Source organism: Mauremys reevesii, linkage group 3 (assembly GCF_016161935.1).
Source record: "Mauremys reevesii isolate NIE-2019 linkage group 3, ASM1616193v1, whole genome shotgun sequence".
In the NCBI taxonomy this organism is placed as follows: domain Eukaryota; kingdom Metazoa; phylum Chordata; order Testudines; family Geoemydidae; genus Mauremys; species Mauremys reevesii.
In genome coordinates, this window is record NC_052625.1 from 10,806,656 (window position 1) to 10,834,419 (window position 27,764).

General features: G+C 43.6%; 1 protein-coding gene across 8 annotated transcripts in view; it reads left to right on the top strand.

Moving 5' to 3' along the window:
- The window catches only part of LOC120401088 (SLX4 interacting protein), a 133,941-nt gene that overhangs the window by 74,414 nt on the left and 31,763 nt on the right, over nucleotides 1-27,764 (top strand). The window contains exon 1 of one of the 8 annotated variants that reach the window (XM_039530691.1): nucleotides 17,239-17,358. The exons of 6 other annotated variants lie outside the window; for them this stretch is intronic. In XM_039530691.1, the coding sequence (XP_039386625.1) occupies nucleotides 17,244-17,358 (115 nt within the window). In that variant the 5' untranslated portion in view covers nucleotides 17,239-17,243. Of the gene's footprint in view, nucleotides 1-17,238; nucleotides 17,359-26,724; nucleotides 26,809-27,764 lie in introns of those variants that run through there. One more of the 8 variants, XM_039530692.1, reaches the window with a different exon arrangement.

Consider the following 27,764-nt stretch of genomic DNA (forward strand, 5'->3'; position numbering starts at 1 on the left):
TCATCTTTTTTCCCTCCTTCTGTATGAGCTCTTACCTCCTCTTTTTTACCTCCAGCAAATGCACAGGAAATGTGAAATCAACCAGCATAATAAAGACAAAGGTGCATCCTAAAGATCCTTCCAAAGCATTCTGCTCTCGCATCTCAATTTCATCTTTTTTGGTGCTTCTTAAAATCTTTTAGGGCTGGTCCACACTAAGAAGCGGGGTCGAACTAGGGTACGCAAATTCAGCTACGTGAATAGCGTAGCTGAATTCGAAGTACCCTAGTTCGAACTACTCACCCGTCCAGACGCCGCGGAATCGAAGTCCGCGGCTCCCTCCGCCACCGCCTTTGCAGTGGTGGAGTACCGAGTTCGAACTATCCAGATTAGACGCGATAGTTCGAACTCCGAGAAGTCGAACTCACCGGGTCGACCCGGCTCGTAAGTGTAGACTAGCCCTTAGACAGTATCCCTTTTAAACTCCTCTCACTTGCGATCAGTTAAGAGTGTCTATTGCTACCACAGGGGGTGAAGTTTGTCTGATACTCGTCTTCACAGTGCCTCAGCATTTCTCAACTGTGGATTTTAGCTGTTTGAGTTTCTTGGTTCTCAGAGAGATAATTGTAGCCCTATTTATCATTTAATGACTTATGGCCCAATCCTGCAGACTTTAATTGACTTTTACTCCTGTTTAAATGCAATATTGTGTGCAGTGACTGTACTTCAAATGATCCTATAGGCCCAGATCCTGTAATCAGATTCATGAGGCTGGACAGACCCCTGCATCTATGCAGAACCCCACTTAAGTCAAATGGGGCTCCACATGGACGTAGGAACACCTGTGCAGATCTGATTGCAATGTCAAAGCTTTGGTGAGTTTGTTCAGCATTTTGTTGTGCCAATCCATTTAATCTACTTTGCTTATGTCAGTGGAGATGGTTGCTCCCAGAAGTAAGCAATAATTGTTCCCCCTTATGCTGGTGGATTCTTAAAAATATTTTGATGGGGTGGTTTTATTTTTTATTTATTTCTTAATATTTTACATTTGTATGTCCGATGTATGCATGCTTTCCATTTTTGATTTGGGATGTCAATTTCTTGGGATTTTAACTGCAAATCAGGCTAGCGAAGAATTTGAGAGGAATAAATATATCTTGTTTTAGCAAAAATCTTTCTTTTAAAATGTCTTAAAAAAATTCCAAAATGCAGAAAAACATAGCTGGTATTTCAGGCTCTCTTTGCAGAAGAGGGAAATGTTTCCCATTTTAATAGTGTGTGGGCTTTTTTCTTTTGGTAATAAATTGAATAAAATTCTCACTCCTGGCCTCCCGCTCCTCATCCTGTGGTTGCCCTTTAAAAGCTGCCAGTTGTCTTTGATCAGTAGTTCCCAAACTGTGGTCTGTGGAGAGCTGGCTGGTCACATGACTCCAACCCTCTTATGGAACACTTTCCTAATATTACTTTTCCATGTAAGGAATTGCTGTAATTCTCCCAAGATGTTACATGATCATAAATGGAGGTGGTCCAGTGAGTCTTTCTAGATAATTAAATAGCATTACCTAAGTATTGGCACTGTGCAAGATACAAGGATAGGGAATACTGAAAATGTTGAGGTAACCTGACTCTCAGGCAAAACTGGTAAACTTTTAAGGTTGAGCACTGTACCTCCTGCAGCTCCCATGAGTAGCATAATTTCCCTGAGCTCATCTGCAAGAATCCTTCCCTCTCTACCTTAAGTCCCTCTTGAAGAGCCACTTCTTCTGTGCTGCTTACTGTGAATCTTGTTGACATATACATATGAAGGTGGGTTTTTTTAAATGTTGTTTTCTATTCCCACTAACTTCAGTCTACTTGTCTGACTGTCCTTAGATTGTGAGCTCATTGGGTCAAGGTTCGGTGTTTGTATGTGGTTACAGCAATGTTGAATTGTGATCGATATCCCCCAACTTCTTCTGAAAGGCACTTCAGAGACTGCACGTTTTCATGTAATAACTAATATACGTTTTAGTAACGTTCAGTACATTGGGGGGGTGAGCCTAAGGGAATTAGGCACCCACTGAATTTCAATGGGGTTTGGGCACTTAACTCCCTTAGAATCTTTTGAACGTCCTAACCGGAATGTTTGTAATAATTGTGCCACTTTTCCATGTATTCCCTGGAGTACATTTCTTAGTAAATATGTCTTAGGTATTGCTAATACACCAACAACCTTAGTTTCTAGGACGTTGCATTTTGCTGCATGTTTCTGATTAAAATAAGTGTATTTTTTCACTGAATATAGTTACAGAGTTATAGATAAATAACAAGAAAATCTGTTTGCTAATAAAATCTAAACTGCTGATGTCCAACTTCAAAATATGATGAAAATTGTATTTTGGGCTTTAAAATTATTCCTCATTCATTTATTTATCTCTGAATCTATTCAGACTTTTTTGCAGTTTATGTTTGAACTTTACTCTCCCCCGCTTGTGTGTTCTGGTGCTGGGAATTTAGAGCAACACTTGCAGTACCCCTTGAGCTTTATGTATAACAGAAACTTAGCCACTGAACACTAGTAACAGACTTTAAGAAAAATAAAAAAGTTGAAGGCTGTTAGCCACGTCCCTCACTGCCTACACTCAGACTTGGTCTACACTAGAAAATTAGGTTGCCATAACACTGTTGCTTAGGGATGTGAAAAATCCACACCCCTGATCAGCGAAGTTACACTGACCTAAGTCCCTGTGGAGACAGTGCTAGGTTGACAGAAGAATTCTGTCTGTCAGTTCTTCTGTGAACCCAGCTACCACCTCTCGGGTAGGTGGATTACTTATGGTGGGAATCTCCCATTGGTGTAGTTAGTGTCTACACTGAAGTGCTGTAGCATTTTAAATGTAGTCAAGAACTTAGTAGTTAGTGATTATGAGTTTTCTGTGGGGTCTTTTTCAACTGATGATCTCACCTGATTTGAGCATTACTGATCCTATAGTTGTGTTTTATAGGGTAAAGGTGAGAGTAATTCCTTTTGTATAATAATTAAAGACCAGTTGGGCTTGATTTATTCATGGGTGTAGTCCCATCAACTTCACTGGAAATACTCCCATGAGTAAGATTAGCAGGATTTGAGCCAGTGTAGGTTTCTGTTCAGTTCTTTGTCATAGCTTTCAAGATTTTCAGTTTTTGGGGCTTATAAAATGAATCTTGTGATTAGTACAGAAACATGATAGCTATTTTCTTGTTAAGATTGTAACTACCTTTTGATTAGCCTGAGTTTTGACACCCATACCCACTGCACTGACTTCAGAAAACCTGCTTCCCAATTATTTTGTTTTGCGGGAGGTAGGAAAGGAGCAAGGATGATACAAAAGTTATTTTATAAATATTTAAACAACAGAAGAACATAAGAATGACCATACTAGGTCAAACCTATGGCCCATCTACCCCACAATCCTGTCTTCTGACAGTTGCCGGTGCCAAATGCTCCAGAGGGAATGAACAGAACAGGGCAATTTTGAGTGATTCATCCCATCAGCCAGTCCCACCTTCTGGCAGTTGGAGGTTTAGATACACCCAGAGCATGGGGTAGCATCCCTGACCATCTTAGCTAATAGCCATTGATAGACCTATCCTTCATTAACTTATCTAATTATTTTTTGAACACAGTTATATTTTTGGCCTTCACAACTTCCACAGCTTGACTGTGTGTTGTATGAAGAAGTGCTTCCTTTTGTTCATTTTAAATCCGCTGCCTTATCAAAATGCAAAAATACCCCAACCTAACCCTCTGTTAGCGAGTAGGCTGGAGTTGTGGGATAATGGCTTGATCTAGAAACTCCAGTGTGTGTTATTCCATTATCTTTCATGAAAGCACTGTAGTGGTTTAGGAAGGATGGTGATTCTGATCATGCTGCTAGGGTACTAGAACTCCATTTTACTGTTAACTAAATTGTCAGTGAAATTTGGGGGTTGACCCCTAAAGAAGAAGCTAGAGGTTCAGTCCCGAGAACCCAAAGATCTGCATTGCCTTGTTTCTTTCCACTACATCAGCTCTTTTGCAGGGAGTTCTCCATCTGCAGGTGCCCCTGGAATTTCCCAACCCTAGATGAGGCTTTCACAGCATGAATAGTGGGAGGGGCACATGCTTTGACCCTCTCAGTCTGCTCCTTCCTCCATAGAAGGATCTCCTGGTCCAGCACAGGGAGAAGAACAATACGTAGGCCATGACTACACTTGCAGATGTACAACGCTGTGAGTTAAACCTTCCTTCGTACAGCTGAGTAGGGAAAGTGCTGCAGTCTGTCTGCACTGACAGCTGCCAGTGCACTGTCATGGCCACATTTGCGGCACTTGCAGCGGCATTGGGAGCGGTGCATTATGGGCAGCTATCCCACAGAGCACCTCTTCCCATTCTGGTGCCATGGGTTGTAGGAAGGGGGCGTGGGTGCGGAGCATTCTGGGTCCTGTCCCAACGCCCTGTGATGCATCGCTTTGCATCCCAGCAATCCCTGTGTTTCTGTCCACATTTGGCACCATCTTTCAATGCCATCTTTCAATGGTTTCTGTGCAGCACGATCTGTGTTCCGTTTCGGTCTGTGGGAAATGGAGCCCAAACTGCCGAGGAGTATGCTGACAAGTCTCGCCAGCATGTTGCGTTTGGCAGTGGAGCTATTCCTTAAGATCCAAAGTGACAGTGAGGAGTCCAACGATAATATTGAGTTGCGTAATGCGTACGACACGAAATTGCTTGTGGCATTCATGGACATGCTCAGCACTGTGGAACGCCGCTTTTGGGCTTGGGAGACAAGCACTGAGTGGTGGGATCGCATTGTCATGCAAGTCCGGGATGACGAGCAGTGGCTGCAGAACCTTCGGATAAGAAAAGCCACTTTCATGGGACTGTGTGAGGAGCTCGCCCCACCCTCCGGCGCAAGGACATGAGATTGAGAGCTGCCCTGCTGGTGGAGAAGTGGGTGCTATTGCAATCTGGAAGCTGGCAACTCCAGACAGCTACCGATCGGTTGCGAACCAGTTTGGAGTGGGAAAGTCAACCACTGGAATCGTGTTGATGCAAGTTTGCAAGGCCATTAATCGCATCCTGCTCAGAAGAACCATGACTCTGGGTAACGTGCAGGACACTGTGGATGGCTTTGCACAAATGGGTTTCCCTAACTGTGGAAGGGCGATAGATGAGACGCATATTCCTATTCTGGCACCACCCCACCTAGCATCCGAGTACGTTAATCGGAAAGGGTATTTCTCTGTGGTTCTCCAGGCGCTTGTGGATCACCATGGGCGTTTAATTGACATTAACGCAGGCTGGCCTGGCAAGGTGCATGACGCATGCATCTTTCGGAACACTCCCCTGTTCAGGAAGCTGCAGGCCGGGACTTTTTTCCCAGAGCGGAAGATCACAGTAGGGGAAGTCGAAATGCCCATTGTGATCCTTGGAGATCCCGCTTACCCGTTAATGCCATGGCTCATGAAACCCTACACAGGGAGCCTTGACAGCAGCAAGGAACAGTGCCGAATGACTGTGGAGTGTGCTTTTGGCTGTTTAAATGACTGTATGGGAAGCTGGACTTGACCAAACACAGCATCCCCGCGGTTATAGCCGCGTGCTGTACCCTCTGTAATATTTGTGAAGGGAAGGGTGAAAGCTTCACTCAGGCATGGACCTCCAAGGTTCAACACCTGGAGGCTGAATTTTCACAGCCAGAGAGCAGGGCTATTAGAGGGGCCCAGCGCGGGACTGCAAGGATTAGGGATGCCTTGAGGGAGCAATTTGAGGCTGAAAACCAGCAGTAATGTCTGGCGCCCTGCACAGGAGTGAAGTGCAATAGTTCCAATGTTAGTAGGAATCTGTGTTTGCTATGCTGACTTGCAGTGGCTGTTTCTTTCCTGGGCTAAGGTATCTTTTACTTTATGCAATAATAAAGAATGTTTTCAAAGCCAAAAAATCCGTTTATTGAAAAGAAAAATAATTTATTGAAAAGAAACACAACTGCTTGGGAATCAGAAAGGGCAAGGGAGTGGGGTGGGGAATGGTACAATCACAGATTTGTGTATGTCCTGGCTGGAGTGCTGTGCAATGAGTGCTGCACTTCAGGATGGCTATTCTGCATGGTGATGGGGGTTGAGTGCAGAGGGGAAGGGTTGTAGTTTTCAGGGCAGGGTGGTGAAGATACAGGTGTTGGAGGCAGCTGGTGGCGGTAAGAACCTGGATGTTGGGGAAAGTGGGTTGGAGGTGACATGGGGGCACAAGGAAAAGAGTTTTGGGACGAGGGTTGCAAGGGGGCGGGGTGGTAGTGCTCTGCCTGCATGGCTACGAGTGCCTGGATAGAGTCTGTATGGCGCTCCATGATGCTTATCAGCCAATCCGTGCTTTGCTGTCGGTGCTCCATGCTTTGCTGCTGGCGTGCTGCGTTTTCCTGGCAGATCCTGCTTTTGCTCTCCCTCCACTCCTGTGCTTTTTTATTCTCTTTAAGAGATTGCTGCATCACTTCTTGCAGCATATCTTCTTTGCTTTTTCACGACTTCTTCCTGAGTCTTTGCAGTCTCTCAGCTGGTGATAACACGGACGGCTGAGATCTCAAGGTTGCATCCATAAAGGCGAAATGCAACACTTAACAGAGGCAGCATTGTTTATACTAGACAGAGTAATGATTCCCTCGCACTTAAGGAGGGCACACACAGTCTACACAATGGCATAATTTTCCCGTCCCAAAGAGAGCGCACATAACCTACAGGAGCCCCAAAATGGTGAGTAAGGGGGACTGATTGTTTCACGGCTGTACTGTTCTCTGGGTTTCTGTGCCTTGGGGAGAGCCAACAGCTGCAGGGGGCACCTACACTGAACACTGTCCCCACATTTTCCACAGGAGTTTGTCCTGGAAGATATCTCGCTGCTGAGGGTGACCTGGGAAGCAAGGGAGGGTCTTCTACTGCAATGCGGCTTCCGCCCTGGCCCATATGCAGCTTGCCTGTGTGCAGCAATGGTCCCCCCCGCCCCTCGCGGCACAGTGGCGCAGACACGTTAGCCTGACTGGGACAGGGACCACGGTGGCTCTCCCAAGAAACCTGCGCAAGGGCATTGCCCACATTCTGGATGAGACTTTTGAAGAGAACATAACATAAGAACAGAACATAAAAACGGCCGTACCGGGTCAGACCAAAGGTCCATCTAGCCCAGTATCTGTCTACCGACAGTGGCCAATGTCAGGTGCCCCAGAGGGAGTGAACCTAACAGGCAATGATCAAGTGATCTCTCTCCTGCCATCCGTCTCCATCCTCTGACAAACAGAGGCTAGGGACACCATTCTTACCCATCCTGGCTAATAGCCATTTATGGATTTAGCCACCATGAATTTATCCAGTTCTCTTTTAAACGCTATTATAGTCCTAGCCTTCACAACCTCCTCAGGTAAGGAGTTCCACAAGTTGAGATTAACGAGGCTGATTACCGTGATGTGATAGACCACATCAATGTGCTATTCCGCATCTAGGCACGCATGCAGCCCTGACCCTCCTCTCCCAAGGAGCCTGCACTGAAAAAATTCCTTCCCGAATAAAAAGCCACTTACCGGGAACCTGCTCTTCTGTTTGTCCTCCACCTGGTAGCGACTGGCTACCTTCCTCCTGGCTTGAGAAGGGATTCCAGGGTGTCTCCCCTCACCCCAGCACCCTCACTCCTGATTTCCTCCTCCTCCTCCCCCTCTGAAGTGTCCATGGTGGTGCTTGAATTGGAGGTGGGGTCACCCCCCAAGTATCGCGTCCAGCTCTTTGTAGAATTGGCAGGTCGCTGGGGGAAGCACCCGAGCGGCCGTTTGCCTCGCAGGCTTTGCGGTAGGCACTCTGCAGCTCCTTCACTTTAATCCTGCACTGCAGTGCGTCCCGGTCATGGTCCCTTTCCATCTTGTCCCTTGATATCTGCCTGAAGGTATCGTAATTCCTACGGTTGGAGCACAGTTGGGACTGGACAGCTTCCTCCCCGCAAACACTGATGAGATCCAGCAACTCGCCATTGCTCCATATTGGGGTTCGCTTGGCGCGTGGAGACATCGTCACCTGGAAAGAATCGCTGATAACACGTCACGCTTGACTGAGCAAACAGGAAGGGGATTTTTGAAATTCCCAGGGAATATAAAGGGCGGGTCTGACAGTTGGTCACCTGAGGCCAGGGCAGTAGATTCGAAATGATGACCAGAGTGGCTAGAACAGGCACTGTGGGATACTGCCAAATACTTCTGGAGGCCAATCATAGCGCATTGGGTGGCCACACTGGCAGCGCAGCAGCGGCGGCGGCGCAATAAACTTTATTCCTCTCGGGGAGGTGGAGTACCAGCTGCGCTGTAGCCGCGGAGACACAGCGCTGTACGTGCCTTGCCAGTGTGGACGGGGTGTGAGGTACAGCGCTGTGGGTGGCTTTATTGCGCAGTAACTCGCAAGTGTAGCCAAAGCCATAGAAATTTCTGACCTCCCCTTCAGCACTGGGTTGAGTATTAAGTGCCCCTCTGCACAACAAGTTTCAGGCACAGTTTGGCTCTTTGTGGATTCCCAGTGAAACTAATGAACTTGTCCAATTAAAATTTTGTGTATAACATACACACGGAGAAAAATATATATAATTTGCCCTATTTGTTGCAAGAATAGATTTGAAAATGTAAATCACTTGCTAGGATCGAACATTTGTCAAAGCAGTTCTTACAGGTAATTCATAGTCCTTCCCAGTGTCAAAGTTAGAATCAAGACTCACAATTTGTCAGACCACTCTGTTTTTATTAGCAAAGCGCTCCGCCAATAACACTCAGATAATGTGAGAGGCCATGCAAGGCCCACACAGTCTTATTTATACAGATAAAAGAGCGGAAATCAAACAAAGGGACAAAAGAGTAAAACAGCAAAATTCACCTGGGGCATAGCATGCATATCCTACTTCCTTACTAACTCCTATCGATCTAAGGCTAATGCTTCAACAATTGCCCTTAAACGGTGCAAATGTTTTATGTTAATGTCTGTTTTCCTGACACCTGGACTTCAGCATTCCAGCGATTTTCCTTAAAGGTACAGACAGCATTTCTTTAATCCTATCTATTTTTGTAATATAATTCATTCTACTTTCACAATCCCTCCTTTTGGTCACGCTTCGCCATGACCAACGATGGACTGGGTTCCACATATTAACCGTTCTTTATCTTTTTGTTCATCAGCAATATTTAAAATCATCATATTAGTACTCTGTTTTGGGGCAGTCACCTGGGTGGCATATTTTATACAATTTTGGATACAACAGGAGATTAACTGAAAACATACAAAAATCACTAGGATTCCAAACAGGATAGTTAGGGCTCCCTGAAACAACCAGTTTCCTAGGCCAGAGAAATTGAACAGGTTGCTTAGCCACTTCCATAAAGAACTCGGCTCTTCATGGGGAAGATATGCGATTTGTTCTAAGTGGCTAGCACGATCTATTACCTCATTGGTATTGTCAGGTATATACACACAACATTCTTTTCCAATGAGTGCACAGGTCCCTCCTTTGGCCGCCAGCACTATGTCCAATGCCTGACGGTTTTGAAGGGCCACCTGTCGGATCGCCTCTGTTTCTTTGGCCAGAGTTTTTAAACTCTCTCCGGTTTCATTTGCCATTATTTCAACTACTGCTTGTAACCTCAGGAGCCTTTTTGCATGGTGTATTACTCCCCCAAGTGGGATAAGGGAACCGCCAATGGCATCTTCCCAGGTTAAGGGGCTTATGTTATTTATATACCATTGGGCATCTGGTAAGTCCCTTCTTTTTCGCCTGAAATTACGGAGGCGTTCTCGTGGGAAGGAACCTAGCACTCGGAATTGTGGGAAGAGTTGGGCGGGATAACAGATACCTGACCAGTTAGCTGGTAATGCAGTATAAGCTTTGGTTCCACAAACCCAATGATGGCCTATTAAGGCCGGGAAGGGTCGATTGCATCCATTTATTACATAGGTGTCTACAAATGAGGAGTAATATCCTCCAAAGGGGACAGGGTAATTCTCCTTACGAGGAGTGGTAGTGTTTGTATGGCATTGAAAGATTGTATTATTTTTACTAAGATTACTGTAAGGGGAACATGAGATTGATTTTTCTGTTTGATCCCAGGTTGAGAAAAAATTCATATCTCCATACCCAGCCCGCCACTCTTTAGTTTTGTTTGAATAATCCCATACACCATTGGCCACGATATGCTGAAGGCAACGGCTTTTTCCCAGATCCAGCCCTGTCCCATTACACACCCAACACCAGTGACCCTTTCCCTCCACCACACTTATCCAGTTAGTTACATTTATTCCCACTGCTTCCCAAGTGTCATTGCTGTTCCATGTTTTGTTAAACGGACGAGGTCCTCCAGTGAGATCTGGGGAATTGAGTGGGATAGCCAGGACAGGAATACCAGCTTGAGAATGGGCTGGGATGTGGCTGCAGACCCAGCATTTAGAAATATTAAGGGTCTGAGCTATCCACACTTGCTGTTGGATAAAAGAATTGTCATTGTGGGCTCCCCAGACCTTAAGACACCAGCAGCCGAGGAACAGGCGCCACCAGAGGTGCATGTTGGAGGCAAGGCCCTTCTGGTTCTGACAACCTCAACTGAGGGAACCGCAGTCACGGTTTTACATCCACCAGGCAGCAGGCGCTAGGCTCACTACTGCTTCTTTTGGTGGGCCTTGCTTTAGGTTGTCGTCTGCTTCTGGCAACCCTTACGAGAGCGTAGATTGTAAGGTATTGCAGGCTGTTCCTCTGCGTCTTCTTCTGGAGTCAAAATTGACTCTGCGCAGTCCTGAGGTGATGATTGGTTCGCCGGGGAGGGTGTCTTCTTACACTGCGAAGCATGTATCCACGCTGCGATGCCAGATAGTTTAACAGCCGTCTGGGTAGTAAGCAGTACCTGATGAGGACCCTTCCACCGGGTTCCAAGGCGTGTTTTCGATGATGGTGCGTCACGAGACCCAGTCACCTGGCTCGAGGTTGTGGCAAGCGTCGGAGGTGGGTTCCGTCGGCCAGGCGGCTCGAACCTGTGAATGGAAGTGACTTACAGCTTGCATTAATCCCTTGCAGTATTGAAGGAGCGTACAGTGAGTCAAGTTCAAGTCTGGGACTGGAGTAATGGTAGCCACAGCTCGCATAGGGCGTCCCATAACAATTTCAAAGGGACTCAGTTTATGTCTTTGGGATGGAGTGGATCGCATTTCCATAAGGGCTAGTGGTAAAGCTGCTGGCCAGCTTAACCCTGTGGAGGCACAAATCTTAGCAAGCTTATTCTTAAGTACACCATTTCGCCTTTCCACAGCACCTGCACTTTGTGGGTGGTAGGGACAGTGCAGCAGATGTGTGATATGTAATATACGATCCAAGTGTTGAACAATTTGTCCAGTAAAATGTGTACCCGGTCACTGGACAGAGTGGCAGGAATTCCCTTGGCAGGCATAATATGATTTAACAAACATTTAGCAACAGACAGTGAATCAGCCTTGCGACAAGGAAAGGCTTCAATCCAACCAGAAAATAAACATACCATAACCAAAATGAATTCATATCGTTGGCACTTGGGCATTTGTACAAAATCAAGTTGCCAATGCAAGAAGGGTGCTTGGGGCAGGCCCCGAATCCCTGAGCCACTTTTACAGGTTTACCAATATTGTGGCTTTGACAAGTGGTACAGGCGGCACAGTGGCGGGCTGCAAAAGAGCTGAAATGGGGGGCCCACCATCCCACCTTAGTTACAGCAGAGACCATCCCCTCCTTTCCGACATGCGAAACACCGTGAAGCAGGGCGGCCAGAGACGGGTCGAGTGAAAAGGAGCCACAAAGGCACCAGTAGGCGACGCCAAAGGGAATCAGGATGCAAGAGCAACCCTGGGCAACCCAGGAGTCTTTTCGGCTTCTGGGGCAGAATCCTGGAGTAGGGTGAGGTCAGTGAGGGACGGCGGTGCTATAGAAACAGAAAGGGAACCTAGAAATGCATCTGGGGAAGGTTCTATGGCAGCAGCATGTTTAGCAGAGGCATCAGCAAATGCGTTACCCTTAGCAACATCAGTATCTGCCGAGTGGCCAGGGCACTTAACAATAGCTAGGGCAGAGGAAGTAAAACTGCATACAGGAGAGCAGCAATGTAGGGGCCGTTTTTAATGGGGGTACCAGCGGAGGTGAGGAAACCCGAGCTTGCCACAGGGTGCCAAAGTCATGTACAACCCCAAAAGCATAGCGGAGTCAGTGTAAATGGTGGCAGAGCGTCCCTCCGCCAAAAAGCAGGCACGGGTGAGGGCGACTAATTCAGCAACTTGTGCTGAGGTCACAGAAGGTAAAGGTGCAGCTTCAAGGGTTTCAGAGAGTGACACAACAGCGTATCCTGCAAGGAGACGACCTTGGCTGTCTCGAAAACAGGAACCATCAGTAAACAAAACAAGGTCAGAGTTAGGGAGAGGGACATCGGAAAGGTCAGGGCGCGGGACAGTGACAGCAGACACAGTTGCAAGACAGTCATGGGGATCACCATCATTAGACAAGGGAAGGAGAGTGGCAGGATTTAACTGAGAACAACGCTTTATGGTGATATACGGCCGACAGCAGTAGAAGTTCGTACCTGGTAAGGCGAGGAGGAGAGGTGGCTTGTGTTACGCTGTAACAGCAGAGTTTCCACAGAGTGAGGGACCATGAGAGTAAGGGGAGAGCGAAGGACAAGGGATTCAGACATTTCGACTAGGCGCGCTGCAGCCACAGCACGCAGGCAGGGGGGTAGGCCTTGGGCCACAGGGTCCAAAGTGGCAGAGAAATAAGCTACTGGGCGGTTCTTTTCTCCGTGCACCTGAGTAAGAACTCCAAGTGCACATCCAGATTGTTCATGGCAGAAAAGGGTAAAAGGCTTAGAATAGTCTGGCAGCCCTAAAGCGGGGGCAGAAGCGAAACCTTGTTTGAGGGAAACAAAGGCAGAGTCTGCTTCAGGGGGCCATGGCATGGGATTAGGCACAGAGAGTCGAGTGAGTTCCTGGAGAGGTTTTGCAAGGGAGGCATATTGGGAATCCATTGCCTGCAAAATCCAGCCATGCCCAAAAATTTTCGGACCTGGCGTGGGAGCAGGGTCGGGAAAGCTAAGGATAGCCTGGACACGGGTGGGAGAGAGCATACGGGAACCCTGGGAGAGGAGAAAACCAAGGTATGTGACAGAGGCTTGACAGAGCTGTAGTTTAGAGCGAGAAGCCTTGTGACCTTTGTTTGCTAAGGCAGTAAGGAGCACTAAAGAATCAGTTTTGAGGCAGATAACGAGGGGGAACAGAGGAGTAGATCATCCACATATTGGACTAGAGTGGACGCGGATGGGAAAACAAGGTCAGCTAGGTCTCGGGCTAATGCCTGGGAAAAGTAAGATGGGCTTTCTGTATACCCCTGGGGCGTGGTCCATGTATATTGCTGTCCCTTGTAAGAAAAGGCAAAGAGGTACTGGGAGTCAGGGTGAACCGGAACAGAAAAGAAAGCAGAGCACAAATCAACGACAGTAAAATGAGTTGCAGCTGGTGGGATAGAAGCCAGAATTGTTGCTGGGTTTGGGACAACAGGAAAGGCGGGTATGACAATACGATTAATGGCTCGGAGGTCCTGAACAAATCGCCATGATTTGCCATCAGCTTTTCGAACTGGGAGGATAGGGGTGTTACAGGGACTGGAGCAGGGAACAATAATGCCTTGCTCCCGCAGGGCAGCTATGACTGGAGCAATGCCAGCCTCTGCCTCAGGGTTTAAAGGGTATTGAGAAAGGCGAGGCAGGGGTTTGGAGGAGTCCACAGTAATGCAGACGGGGTCAGTGTTTAAGCGGCCCACCTCAGAGGGATGGGTTGGCCACAGAGAGGATGGGACCTGCGAAATTAGGTGTTCAAGGGATGGGACCAGTGGGCAACAAGGGACTGGAGTGGAAAGGGAAGTTTCAGACAGCAGGGAGGCTACAGAATCACTCAGAGAGGACTTGGGAATTTGTAAATAGACCCCATCCGAGGAACAGTATATGGTGCAGCCAAGCTTACATAACAGATCCCGACCCAAAAGGTTTACCGGAGTGGAATCAGAGAGAAGGAAGGCATGATTCGCAGAAAGGGGACCAACCTGGACTGGTAGAGGTTTTGAAAGGGGATAAGAGGTTGGGACTCCCGTAATGCCCACAGCGGACACAGTTTTTCGAGCGGGAACCGCAGGCAGATCAGTAGTACGAACTGCAGAGAGTGAAGCTCCGTATCAACAAGGAAAGGAGAGAAAGATCATTGATAGTTAACACACACTCACCCGTAGGAGTGAGTGGTAGTAAAGGAGTTAAAATTTCCTGAGGTTCCCCGGCATCCCATCATTGCTGTGAGACAAAGTAAGGCTGGGGACTGACTGGCTGTGCTGGCAGGGGGTCTAGCTGGTTATTTACAGAATTACCAGGCCGGCTGGGACATTCGTTCTTCCAATGTCCGGGCTGTTTACAGTAATTACAAACATCCCCATAACCCGAAAAACCAGTTCCTTTGCCCCTCCTCGACCACGTCCCGTCCCTGGTATTTTCCCCTTCCCGGAACCGTTTGCCCTGCCCTGAATAATGCTGTATTTGCAGGGCCATGAACTGTTGAGCTGATTGTTCCTCCTTTCCCTTTAAAGTACGTGGGCAATGCTCTGCCACTGGTTGCAATTTGTCCATGGTTTCAGTCTCCCACCCATCAATTATTCGTTTTAGAATATTGCCAATATCAGGTAGGAGGCCATTAACAAACGCACTAGCCAGGCGCCCTGTCCATTTCTGTCTGGCTGTTGTATACCAGAATGTTGCAGAAAAATGTCAGTTAGCCGAGTGCGATAGTCGCCCGGGTTTTCTCCTGTCGTTGCTTACAGCCATTTATGACCATCCAGTTGGTTTTAGGAGTCCATACCTGAGGATGGCTTCAAATAGATTTTTAGCTCGCTCTTGACCCTTTTTCCGGGAATCAGGATCAGGACCAGTGTCTGGTAAAGTAGAGTGGCGGTCAGCAGTGAGCCAATTTGCTGCTGTGAGCCATTTTCATGCTCACTTGGGGCTGCTACAAGTAGCTTGCACAGCTGCAGGAGGTCTGCCTCAGAGGGTTCATAGGTGTCACATACTAACAAAAATTCCTCTGCAAATTTGGTAGGATTTTCCTGGGCTTTGGAAAGCCTTTTACAATTGAAAGGAGCTCTGTGCGAGTCCAGGGTTTATAGCTCCAAGTGGGACCCCCTTCTCGGCCCCCAGTATGCAGGATTCGGAGGGGAGCCTGGACATTTTTAAGGCCCAAGCGCGAGCTTTACGGGCAGAGTGGGTTCAGAGGAATGGGCCTCAGCCGTACTGGATGATCCAGACAGGTCTGAACTGGAGATTTCTGGGAATTGTTCAGGAGCTGAGAAATCTGGTGACGGTTGTTCCTGAGCTGGGGCCGTGGGTGGCTGTCTATTGATCCGACGCAAGGCTGCCAGGCCAATTAGTGCGTCTTCCTCATCATCGTCCCCGGAATCTAGCAAGGGGTTTTCTTCGTCTTTTCCCACCCGGAGACAGGAGTATGAAGGGGGGTCTGCTCGGAGAACAGGATAAAGGGAGCGCCGGTCTAGTGGTGGAAGAGGAGGTTTCCAATAAAGCTTTTAACTTATCATTTGAATCTTTGAGAGAGGCGAGTTTCGATTCTGTCCATCTACGATTTGCCTCTTCCCACCATTGCATGAAACAGTCAACCTCTCCTTTTGCCAATTTAGTTTTAGATTGGCCGAGTTTGTCTTTTAAGACGTCTACTCGGTCCTTGTCCCAAGATCCTAACAGTGGCCACTGAGTTTTGGGATCTCCCTGAGTTAGCCTAGACCATTTTTCCAGAAATTTACAGGAGTCCGGACCCTTCCTAAAATGCATAAAATGAGCCGGGGTTCCTTTAGGGAACTGCCCCGACTTAGACGTCTGGTTACCCATACAGGAGGACTTTACACACCAATCACACAAGAAGGAAATTTGGGTTCGGCAGAGCGATGCCCAGTGCCACACACAAAAGGAGCCCACGGGCTACTGCCTCAATCGCCCTTGCTTTCACACCAGGGGCTTTACCCAAGGTGCGGTGCGGCTGACAGCAGATTTCACTCACTCAGACCGCGGGACAGGAACCCCTTGGTCGGCCAATCCCCGGACGGAGACGGCACCCAGACTCAAACACTCCACAGAGAGGACGGATAGACACAGAGACAGGACAGTCCTCAGTCCGGACAAAACACAGATATAATTACCTGACCAGATTCCTGATGCCAGATCCTGGGATCCCTACCAGAACAGAGTGGGAACCAACAGGTTCGATGGCGTAGACTTCACTGTGGTTGTGCACCCTTCCGTTCAGAAGGAGGACCGCTTGGGCCAAATGCCCAGGTGCCGGCTGCCACGGTCGTCCCACAAAACGGTCAGGGATCACACAGCCCCAGTGAAGACGGTTGCCATCTCGGTGGAACCTCCAAATTGTCAAAGTTAGAATCAAGACTCACAATTTGTCAGACCACTCTGTTTTTATTAGCAAAGCGCTCCGCCAATAACACTCAGATAATGTGAGAGGCCATGCAAGGCCCACACAGTCTTATTTATACAGATAAAAGAGCGGAAATCAAACAAAGGGACAAAAGAGTAAAACAGCAAAATTCACCTGGGTGACGGGCATGAATGAATGAATGATAGCATGCATATCCTACTTCCTTACTAACTCCTATCGATCTAAGGCTAATGCTTCAACAATTGCCATTAAACGGTGCAAATGTTTTATGTTAATGTCTGTTTTCCTGACACCTGGACTTCAGCATTCCAGCGATTTTCCTTAAAGGTACAGACAGCATTTCTTTAATCCTATCTATTTTTGTAATATAATTCATTCTACTTTCACACCAGCAAAGCCCGGCTTACCTTCAAATTAGAACCGGTCACCAAAAAAGAGATGGGCCAAGGTAGAATCTTCATCCCCAGGCACTGCTTAGCTCTGTACAGTTTGTTTCAATACCTCCTCCAGTGGTGCTAGTGAGAGAAATTTCACCTGTAGCACTTCCCAGAGAAATGGGCTGTTGTGCTTGTCTTTAGCAGCAGAATCCTTCTCTACTTCCATGGCAACAGGGTGTGGATACGGTGGTGGCAGAATCTTCAGCCTTTCTGCGGTGGAACTGGCAGAAGACACTTGGTGATCCCTTCCCCTGACATAGCAGTGGCACTAATTTTGACTGGTACAAGACACGGGGTTAAGGGGAAAAGGTAGAAAACAGCAAAATGTGCCACTTCCTAATCTCTGTGACAATTTACTTCCTTGTTCACACTTCAGTAGTCCTAGGCGTAACCCTGAAGGCCCATCTCCTGCTTCTCCCATTCATGTGGTGTTTGCCAAGTTTGTAATCTTGACTAGCTGAAGCAGTAAAGGAGTGTAGTTCAAAGAGCCTATGAAAGAAATGGAAAATAACAAAGTAGAGACATTTATTGTTGTGGTTTTTAAATGCTTAAAAAAATTAAAAATCCCACAACCTAAAGATATTCCCAGATAGAATATTTCAGGTGGTTAATGTTGAAAATAAATACCACTTCATTTAAAAAATACTGTATTTATTTTTTTTAATGAATAAATGTGACAAAGAAAGGTAGTTTGGAGTTAAAATTCTAAAAACATCCTGAACACTGACCATTAAACAGTGTCTATCTGCTATCCACCAGAAACCCCTGTCCTTCTATTTACTGTATGTCATCTCCGTTTCCTTTTCTTTTTTGCTGTATTTTTAAGATAGGAAAAAATGAAGATAAAGATAATTACAAGAAAGTGTGTGTGTGTGTGTGTGTGTGTGTGTGTAAAATATACATATATCAGAGTATATATATCTTTACACAAACATTAGAAATATTAGCAGCAAAGGATCTCTCTCTATAGAAAAACTCTGTAATAGTTCAATACTGATAATCATAGGTATCCAGAAATAATCATAGGTATCTAGTGTGATCATATCTTCTCAGTCATCTATCAGATTTGGCCAGAAGCAAATGGACAGTTCACTGATCTAAAACTTTCAGGGCCAGACTTTAAAATAGCTCAGCAGCTCCCATTTAGCCACATAAACTAATGGCTGAATTTTCAGAAGAACTCAGTACCCATTTGTCTAAGTGGGAACTGAGCACATTTGAAAATCTGTCCAAGTTGTGGCTGCTGAGTGATTTTGACTATCTGGCCCTAACGTTTCTTGTTGACTCTTATGTGGGTTGTATGATTTCTCATTTCAACAGCTGTTGCTCTTGAAAAGATTTTTTTCTGTACTCCGTTTAGATTCTAACGCTCTTGTTATCAGGTATTTTGGTTAGCGAAGAATGTCAGTTCCCAAAATGATATTTAATCTACTTGGTACCTTCTTCCAGACCTGATTAAACATAGGGCATCACAAAATGTGAGTAATAAATCACCATTACAGTGTGTTCCACTACAAAGCATTTTAATCCAGTTTGTTCAGTATCACTGCTGCCAGTGTCTTAAATGGAATTTTCTGCTGAATAAGTTTGATTTTGAGACTGTGTGTGGTTTTATTCATGTTTCAACATATCTTTTTCCATCCACTAACAACATGGCACTCTGGATCTCTGCTCTAAGCATTCCTCAAATCCTGGGTTCAGCATTTCAAGGATGTTTGAGTACCTTGCATTAGAAAGAATGTCTAAAATGTCAGATAGGCAGTGGTTCTGACAGCATGCTATACTAGACTTTTCTTAATTCATTCTTCAAATGTTTTTTCCATGGATTTTGTGACTCTGAGGTGCATTTTTTTTAAAGAACTATCAGGTAACTAGGATATCTGTGGGTCAAAGTCCCTTTTGGCCAAAATATGGGCTGGATTCTGCTCTCACATCAGTGTGAATCTAGGCTACCTCTACACTACAAACCAGTGTCAGCATAGCTATACCTGGAGTGAAAAGCAGGCTGCTTATACTCTGTTGTGTAGCTACACAAGTTGATGAAAGATTCCAGCAGTGATAAGAGGCTTCAGCAGCTCCTTGCTACCAGAGCCTTTCACTGTGGCAAAGAAAGGCTCTGGCAGGGGGAGACAGTGGGGAAGCCCCCCTGCCAGAGCCTTTCCCTACTGCTGGGGTCTTTCCCTATGATGGGAGAAGGCTCCAGCAGCAGGGAGCCAGTGGAACCTTTCCATGTTGCCTTTCCTGTGCCAGAGCCTTTCCCCATTGCCAGATTCTTCCTGTGATGGGGAAAGACTCCAGCAGCAGGGAGGCAGCGGGACACTGCACTGCTAGAAAAAATAGCAGTGTAGCCGGGAAGCAGTTTGGGCGACTATAGCCATGTAGGATCTGTACTCACGTACATACCCACACCCTTCAGGTGTGTCTTTACTTGTCTACGCCATGGTTCACGGGTTCACACCAAATGTGCTATGTGGGTACATACACTACAGGCCACTGAAAGAAGCTTGCAGTATAGATGTACTCCTAAGAGTAACTTAATTGAAATCGTTGGTGTTGCACTAAGGTAAAATTGTGTAAATGAGACCATAATCAAGTCATGTTTTTTTGTTTGCTTACTTGGTTGTCCCAGATCATCACACTGTTTTGGATGAATGGATTGAAATTCATGTTGTTTTGTAAAGTGATAGCCATGTGTTCCTGACATGCTTCATGGTTGGGTTGAGTGTATTTCATGGTACAAAATTTGATATTCAATATGTCATTTATGTATTGCAACAGTGACCACAAAGCCTTATGTCATATACTGTAAATACAGTTGTAATGATCCTTCTACAGTTCACTCAGCCATTGAGGTTGACACACACCAACATCTGAAATAAGTCTGCTGATCACGACTTCTGTGCTGATCCTGAAGAGATGACATCCACATGGATATTGAAGTCATCCAAAGGACAATCAGTCTTAGTGACTCCAAGATCATTGTGGTTAATGACACAACTAGTTCACCAAGGATTCTGAGGTTTAATGGAGCAACTCTCCACCTATACTAATTACATTCTAATTTCATCCCAGAATTTTCATGTGAAGTGGACATGCTTTTGAAATCCCATTTTGTCATGAAAAATCTTCTGGATTTAATGTCAGTTGCAACCAGTGTAGCCATCTCCTTCCTAGTGGCCTTGTAACTGATGCTGAACCAAATATCAGTCATGAGCAGCTGAGCAATAAAAGTTTTGCCAGACCTTGATTATACATGCAAACTCTTGAGCTCAACCATGTCTTCCATGCTCACCCGTTACAACACTCGTATGTTGGCCCATCCCATATGCAATCCTCTTCTCCCTTTTTTTCCTCTTTCCAGGATGCCACTCAGACTAACAACACAGCCCCAACTTCTTCTTCTTTGCAAAACTCTCAAATAATCCTCCCTTCTTCAGACAAATTTGACTTAATGTTTGGTCATTGAAGCGTAAGCAAGTTTGAGAAGGTAATGCAAGAGAAAATTCTGCTCAACAACCTGAAACACAGTTGCAAGTATAGTCATCATTCATATATTCAGCATTCACTGTTGGCCCTGATTTCAATAACAATGCAGGCAGGTTGAGTGCAAGTCTGAATGCACAGCACTGCTAATGCAAAACATTTTTGTTTTTTGGAGTAAAAGCAAATATAGTTTAAAGCCCAAGTAATCTTTTGTTTTGGCAAATTCCACTTGGTTAGCATCTCAGCTCAATATCTTGATAAAAACAAGAAGGAGATTCTCTACTAACCATCTGTTACACATAACATCAGATAAAATGCTACGTCCCAAGTTGAGTTATTTATTATATATAAATAGCTTGTTCATTTTCCCTTCGTTAGCCAAGCAGTTACTAGAAACCATAATTTTATAGTCTTGGTAATTTATCAAATGAAATTATGGCATTTATATTAACTCCATAAATTACTAACTTTAATTTGATTGTAAGAAGTTGGTGCCAAAAGAATTAAGAAACCCTTGTTCCAGCTAAAGCAGTACAACTGAGGCACTTCTAAACTTTTTAGCTACATTGGGAATATTCATTTTCTTGAATTTGTGCATCTGTATTGTAAGAGGTTTGTGGCATAGTGTAATAGTGCCTGTGCAGTGCTGGGTGTTTCTACAGTTTGCTAAGTACCCTTGAGTTCCCTCAACTTCAAAGGGAGTTGAAAACAGTGCCTCATAGGATCTAACCCTATATAAATAACGGCCTAGGGAAAAGGAAAAGAGTTGTTCGGACTTTTTAAAAGAGCCCTTTTTTCTTTTAAAAGGACACCATCAATTGGAAAGTAATACTTAAGTCTAAAAACAATGTATCTATTATTGGTACAGGTAGCGCCTAGATTACTATTTAAAAAATAAATTAGATAAAACATATTTCTCTATTTTTACAGTTTTGTTTTTGTTTTTACTTTTGACAACACACTCACTCTCTCTCCTGTATACTAGATCAGTTAAGCTCCAGTCCTGCAAACACTTATGCACATGCTTAACTTTAAGGATCTGAGTAGTCTTGCTGGACTACGGTAAAAGTCTGGGGACTACTTGCATGCTTAAAGTTAAGCTGTGGGTACGTGTGTGCAGGATCGGGTCCTCAGTCAGTTTCTACTGTTGTTTGAGTGGGTCTTTCTCACAGCTGCCAGGAAGAGGAAAAACATTTTTTTAAATAAGAAAAATGTGACTGAAATCACAAATACTGCAGGAGGTCAAAAGGGGGAGGTGTGGCTCCTGAGAAAAGGTTTTTAATGCTTGTTTTTAAATAAACTAGATTTCAGTTTAATAGTTTCCCTTTAATAAATTCATCTAATTTTCTTAAATTAGTTCAACTTTAAATGAATGAGACTCAGATGGAAAAATTGAGAGGGTTTAATTTTTAGATTAAAATGTAATTTCAGGTTCATAGAAATTCTTCAGATACGCAGGTATTATATGTTGCTAAAGAGAGTGAAAATGCTATGGTTACAATGTAAGCAAGAAAGCAGGGATTTAAAAAACCTGCAAGAAATATGATTTCCCTAGAAATGCTTGTAGGAATTTTACTTAATTGCAACCAGAAACTTGACCTGGAAGTGTAATGTTTTGACCCGCTAGCTGTCTGGTTTCCTAAATGTGTTGTTTTGTGCTCTTTAAACTGAGAAAATTTATTTTACACATGTTTAACCCTGTGTGTCCCTAAAAGCACCAATGCAAAAATGACATCAAACCATCACAAGCAGCAGTCCCCTAAAAAACAAACCAAGCAAATTAAATTTACAAGGACGAAAATTCTTTTAGAAATGCTTGTTAAATGGTGAGGCTCTGGTTACTTTAATTGTCACAAGAGGTGGTTTCAGGCACACTTTATATGGTTACAAGACAAGCAGTATCTTTTATTTGTGATATTACTATGATAAACAGCAATATTCTGATTAGCATTCTCTTATTCCTAAACTGCATTGCCATATGACAGATGTAGAGAGAAAATGTAGCACTTTTAGGTTTAAAAAAAAATCCTTTTTCTAATTTACTTTTGTCATTACCCATCATGTAACCTTTATTTTCCTGTGCTTAGAAAATTTTGCTGCAGTACTTAACTGAAAGGTTGACTGAGCTAGACTAAGAACCCGACCCGGCAAAAATATATGGGCATTCCAAACTTTACTCACATGAGTAGTTGCACTGGCTTTAATGGGACTATTCATGTGAGTATAGTTATGTATGTTTGTGTTTGCAGGATTGGGCCAGACTTTCCATATGTCTGTATTTTAGGGGCCTCACTTGCTAAGACTTACACATGTGCTTAACTTTATACACTGTGAATATCATTCTTATTGATCTCAAAGGGACTTTGTGTAAAGAAAAATATATGCATGCAGTACCCAGGCCTTAATTTGTAAAATACTTATTGAAAAAAGTAAATAACTAAAATTTAGTAAAACCGATACAAATGTAGACAAAGCTCTTCATCACTTGAAAAGTGAAAAACCAATTTGTGGATCCTTTGTGGACACACTAATAGGATTTAGTAAATTCCAGCAGTGTCATAAAGGCAAATAATAAATGTAATTTATTTTATCATTTAGAACATTAATTTGAAAGAAATGTCTGGGTTTTTTTTAATTCACTAAACAAATCCATGCAGCGCAAAGAGATTTAAATTGATGAATCTAGCTTTAGAGGAAAAAGGATGGAAGTTGGCAATCTCATGTTTATTTGCAGAATATTTTTTCACTATCTTTTTAATTAACAGAAGTATTTAGCTTCTATTGTGGAAACCAAAGTCAGGCTCACAACACTAACTCACAGTTTAGAAATCTATTTTAACAATTAAACAAACATCAACAACTTAAATTATAAATTACATAAAAAGCAAGTGTATTTTTGTTTGAATGGGTGTAATATTGACATTTGTTTGGCTTGTTCAGACTTCCAGTTTCTGGATTGGTTACGTCCTCTCTTCTATATCATCTCTGTTTTCCCTCCTTAGATGAGATTGTAAAGAGAAATGGAAAAAGTCACTTTTTGGATAGTATGACAACTCACGCTGGGCCAGATCCTTACTTTATGTGAATTGATGTAGCTCCATTGAAGTCAATGGAGTTACTCCAATTTCCACCAGCTAAGGATCTGGTCCATTATTTGGAATACACAGGTAAGGAATTTGGGCTTCCTCATATAGTTGAGTTGTACCTTTGTCATATAGTTGAGTTGTATACTGACAGAAACAAGGTGGGTGAAGTAATATTGTTTATTGGACTGACTTCTGTTGATGAAAGAAAGTATCAGAGGGGTAGCCGTGTTAGTCTGGATCTGTAAAAGCAACAAAGAATCCTGTGGCACCTTATAGACTAACAGACGTTCTGCAGCATGAGCTTTCGTGGGTGAATACCCACTTCTTCAGATGCAAGACTTGCATCTGAAGAAGTGGGTATTCATCCACGAAAGCTCATGCTGCAGAACGTCTGTTAGTCTATAAGGTGCCACAGGATTCTTTGTTGCTTTGTTGATGAAAGAGACAATCTTTCGAGCTCCACGGAGCTCTTCTTCAGGTCTAGGAAAGGTAATCGGAGTGTCAGAGCTAGATTGTTAAGCATAAAGAGTAACACATGTTGCAAGAAACCATTCAAATACTGACAACAGTTTGGAAATTCATAATGGTGGCCAGTAAACATAAGGGTATTTCCTTCTTTGCATTTAAGGTGCTAGAACAGTTTTGTAATCGACACACGGTCTCCTCTCAGTTTTTCATCATTATAACAGGTGGGTCTTATATTTTAATCCCTAATATGTCATGTAAACTGGTGTTAAATCACTTTTTTTGTAAATTCCTGTCACCAGAAAAAAGCGTGTTGGAACAGATTTTTATCCAATTCCTTTAGATCTATGGTTCCCTTCCTCCCCTCCCCTCCCCTCATGCTATTTAGATGAAAAATATGTTGGTCCTAATTTTCTAAATTAGACGTCATCGTCTTTCGTGGGGAGGGGCAATGACTTGAATTCACAGTTTTCCACCTGCTGGATTAATGCTTTCCCATGCATTACAGGTGCTAAATAGAGTGTTCTTCATTGCAGGCACTAAATTATGCCCACAGAAATGTAGGCTTGGTATGGAAATTATACATAACTAACTTGCTATTTGTGATTATACTTCAGGTTTAAGTACTTCCAGTATGAATCCTGGTTGTGTGTTTTTTTTTGGGGGGGGGGGGGTTAGATTATTTAAATCCTAATCCTTTTCTTGGATTGGAACTTGGAATGCAAGGTCATTCCCTGGGGAAAGTCCTTTTGTAACACAGTTTTTTTTATTTTTAGAAAAAATCCATTTGGCTCTTTTAAGCTGTTTCAGTGAAAAAGAAATGTTCTTCTGGTTTAAAGGATGCAGTGTCAAGTTAAAATGATGTATATATGATTTTATATATACATTTTTAAAGCAAATGTGTTATTAATAATCAAATAATTTAATTGTAATTTGCTGTTCACTGTTTATGCTCTTAGCATATTTATGACACTTCATTCAGCCTGGACAATGAAAACAGAATGTTCAGTCACAGCTTTGGTTTTAGTCCATTTCTAATCAGTTTCATTTTGTTTTTCATTAGCTCTATTGCATGGATTGCACATGTTTCAGTGGAATGTTATTAATAGACAACATAAATCTAGAAACCATACTTCTATCTTATCTCTTTTCCATGCCTTTTGTTACAAGTAATCCTAAAGATAACTATTAGTGGAAGAGATTATAGGGGAAAATTTTTTTTCATCTTTTTTACTTTGTGGTTTTGACAGCATTTTGTCTCTCGTCATTTTCAGTGAGATTGCTCACTCAAGTAAAACTACACATGTAGTTTCAACTCTAAAGGGCAATTTTAATCCAAAACAATATGTCAGAAATTTTACATGGCTGAGCCGTGAGAAAAAATTAGATGTTTTGGAAAACAGCAAGAAACGCTGTATAATCAGAAATGTAGGAGTGTCAGGTATGAAATTTGGGGGCGGGGGGGGGGGTGGCAATAGGCCTTCTTAGGCCTGTCTTGTGGTTTTGGAGAAGACTTTGCAGAATTCAGTAACAGAGCCATGCAGGTGCCAGATTTTGCTGGGAAGTGAACACCTGCCAGGCTATTCCAGATAACTCAGCAGCTCATAGGCATTTTCCCAGGCTCCCAGATGAATGGTCTCTAATAGCCGTGGGAGAGGGCTTTCCACTGTTATACACTGTACCACAGGCTCTTCTTGGCAGCCTTGTTGGAAGCTCAAGTCAACTTGGCTGTAATTCCTTTGAAAAACAAGTGTTGCTGGATAGTTTTACAGTATAAACTCAGCGTCTGATATTTCCTCTCAGTGTCCTGGGACTGTGAAATATATCAGGCAGGGCAAATTACCACTCCCTTAAAATGCATTACTCACTGGAGCACATTGTTGCTTAAACTAAACTGCATCCTTGCTAGGACTGCATTTATTCGGTCATGTTTTGGTTTCCAGTGTCTCGGTGAATGTTTTTGGAACTCTGATATGATGATTTAGATGTACAGTTTCAAAATCAGAATATCCCCCCTCCCCCCAGAGGTCTCATTTCTGCACTATTTACTGTAAACTTGAAAACATTTTCCCAATTTCTGTGTTGGTAACCTACATGTAGGAGGCTGCAGAGTGCACAGGCTCTTCAGATAGGAAGAAGAAGGCATTTCTGTAGTATCTTCATTTCTTGATCTTGTGTAAGAGAATAGTTAACTTGCAGATATTTTTCCTTGGAATGAGTAGAAAGAACTCTGTAGTGTTAGTAGCATTGCAGGGCTGCTGTATTATCAGCTGACATTGGCACAGCTGTAGTTTTGCTAACACAAACTGATGTTACTGGATGGAGCAGTACAGAAGTTCCAAAGACAATGCACTAGCAAGAGGTTTTTCAGAATATTTGTTAAAAATGGAATATAATGTTCTTTTAAAATATATTTACACCCCAGTTCCTAGCTTGCAGATATCCACATCTTAAAACACACACCACAATTAGCAATAACTGGCACCCTTACTAGCATTCTCAGCAAAGAGTGGAAGAGTGGATGGGTATGAAGACTGAACTTCTCTCTTACTATTAGTCAGAGTTCTTCCAGTTCTGGGTTGATGCACTCTCAAGAAGCAGTGTGGCAAAGCTTGATCAGCCATGGCTGATGCTGTTCCTTCTCTCTTATCCACAGGGGTTATGAACATGATAAATGGAGGACTTCGGTGTCTAGAGCTGTCAACAGTAGCTTTTACACATTAGATTCACTTAAAAGAAGTGTACTGATTGCTAGAACCAACTACACAATATCTACATTGCAATTTCTTTTCATTGCATGATCGTACATTTAATACTCAAATATAGATGCAACTATGAAGAAAACAATTTATTAGGTGGGTTTGATGAACACAAGTTTTAAATCATTGCATGTAAATATTTTTCACCTCCTAAAAGAAAGAGTGAAGAAAATTATTCCTGAGGTGCAGCAATTGTACCAATTGATACAAGCAGATGCAGACCGCATTCATCATTTAAATGATAAACTTTGGCTGCTAGAGCTGCTGTACTGACATGATATCATGATATCCCCTACTAAATGCAGAATGGCATTTAATTGAGCTTCCATTAGAGCGTCATGACAATATATCTTTCCTGCTGCTAGAAAGGTTCCACAAGGGAAGAATCAATGAAGAGGTGAAATTAAGGAGACATATTTAACAATATTTTGGACATATCATGTATGACTCTGTCACCAACAGAAGTCAACTTGAAATCATGCACTAACAAGGGGCAACTGAAGTGAAAATATCATACAGCTGGGAGAGGGGGTTTGTCTTACTCCCAGGAGCAGACATATTGTAAATCAAAGGTCGTTAAGATCAATTTGAAACTCTGCTCAGGTTGTTAGTTGGTTAGATATGGTTAAAGACTTACTTCTTACAGGACACCAGAACAGCAGGAAAACTAAACAGATAGACATGTCGCTCCCATTCTTAGACGAATCTCAGGCATGAAGCACTGTGTTTTAGAGTGAGGTGGGAAATGTAAAAAATGATCACCTTTTGTTTGAAGTTTTAATAAAAAAATACAGTGGAAGTAAAGTGCTTGTTCAGTGTTGTGAGGTACATTCAGGCAGAGAGGATTTCCTCATTTAGTTACCCATTTCCCTCCTTTAGAGACTGGTTTGTAAATTTGTATTTTTACTAGAGATTTTTTTAGATGGGAGAATTTTTAATCTGAAAATACCAATTCTCAAAACAGAAACTGTTTGTGGAAATGTGTCAGTTTAGACCAAAGTTTTGTTGGACAGGTTTATCCGGAGTGGGGAGGGTGTGTGTGTGTGAGAGAG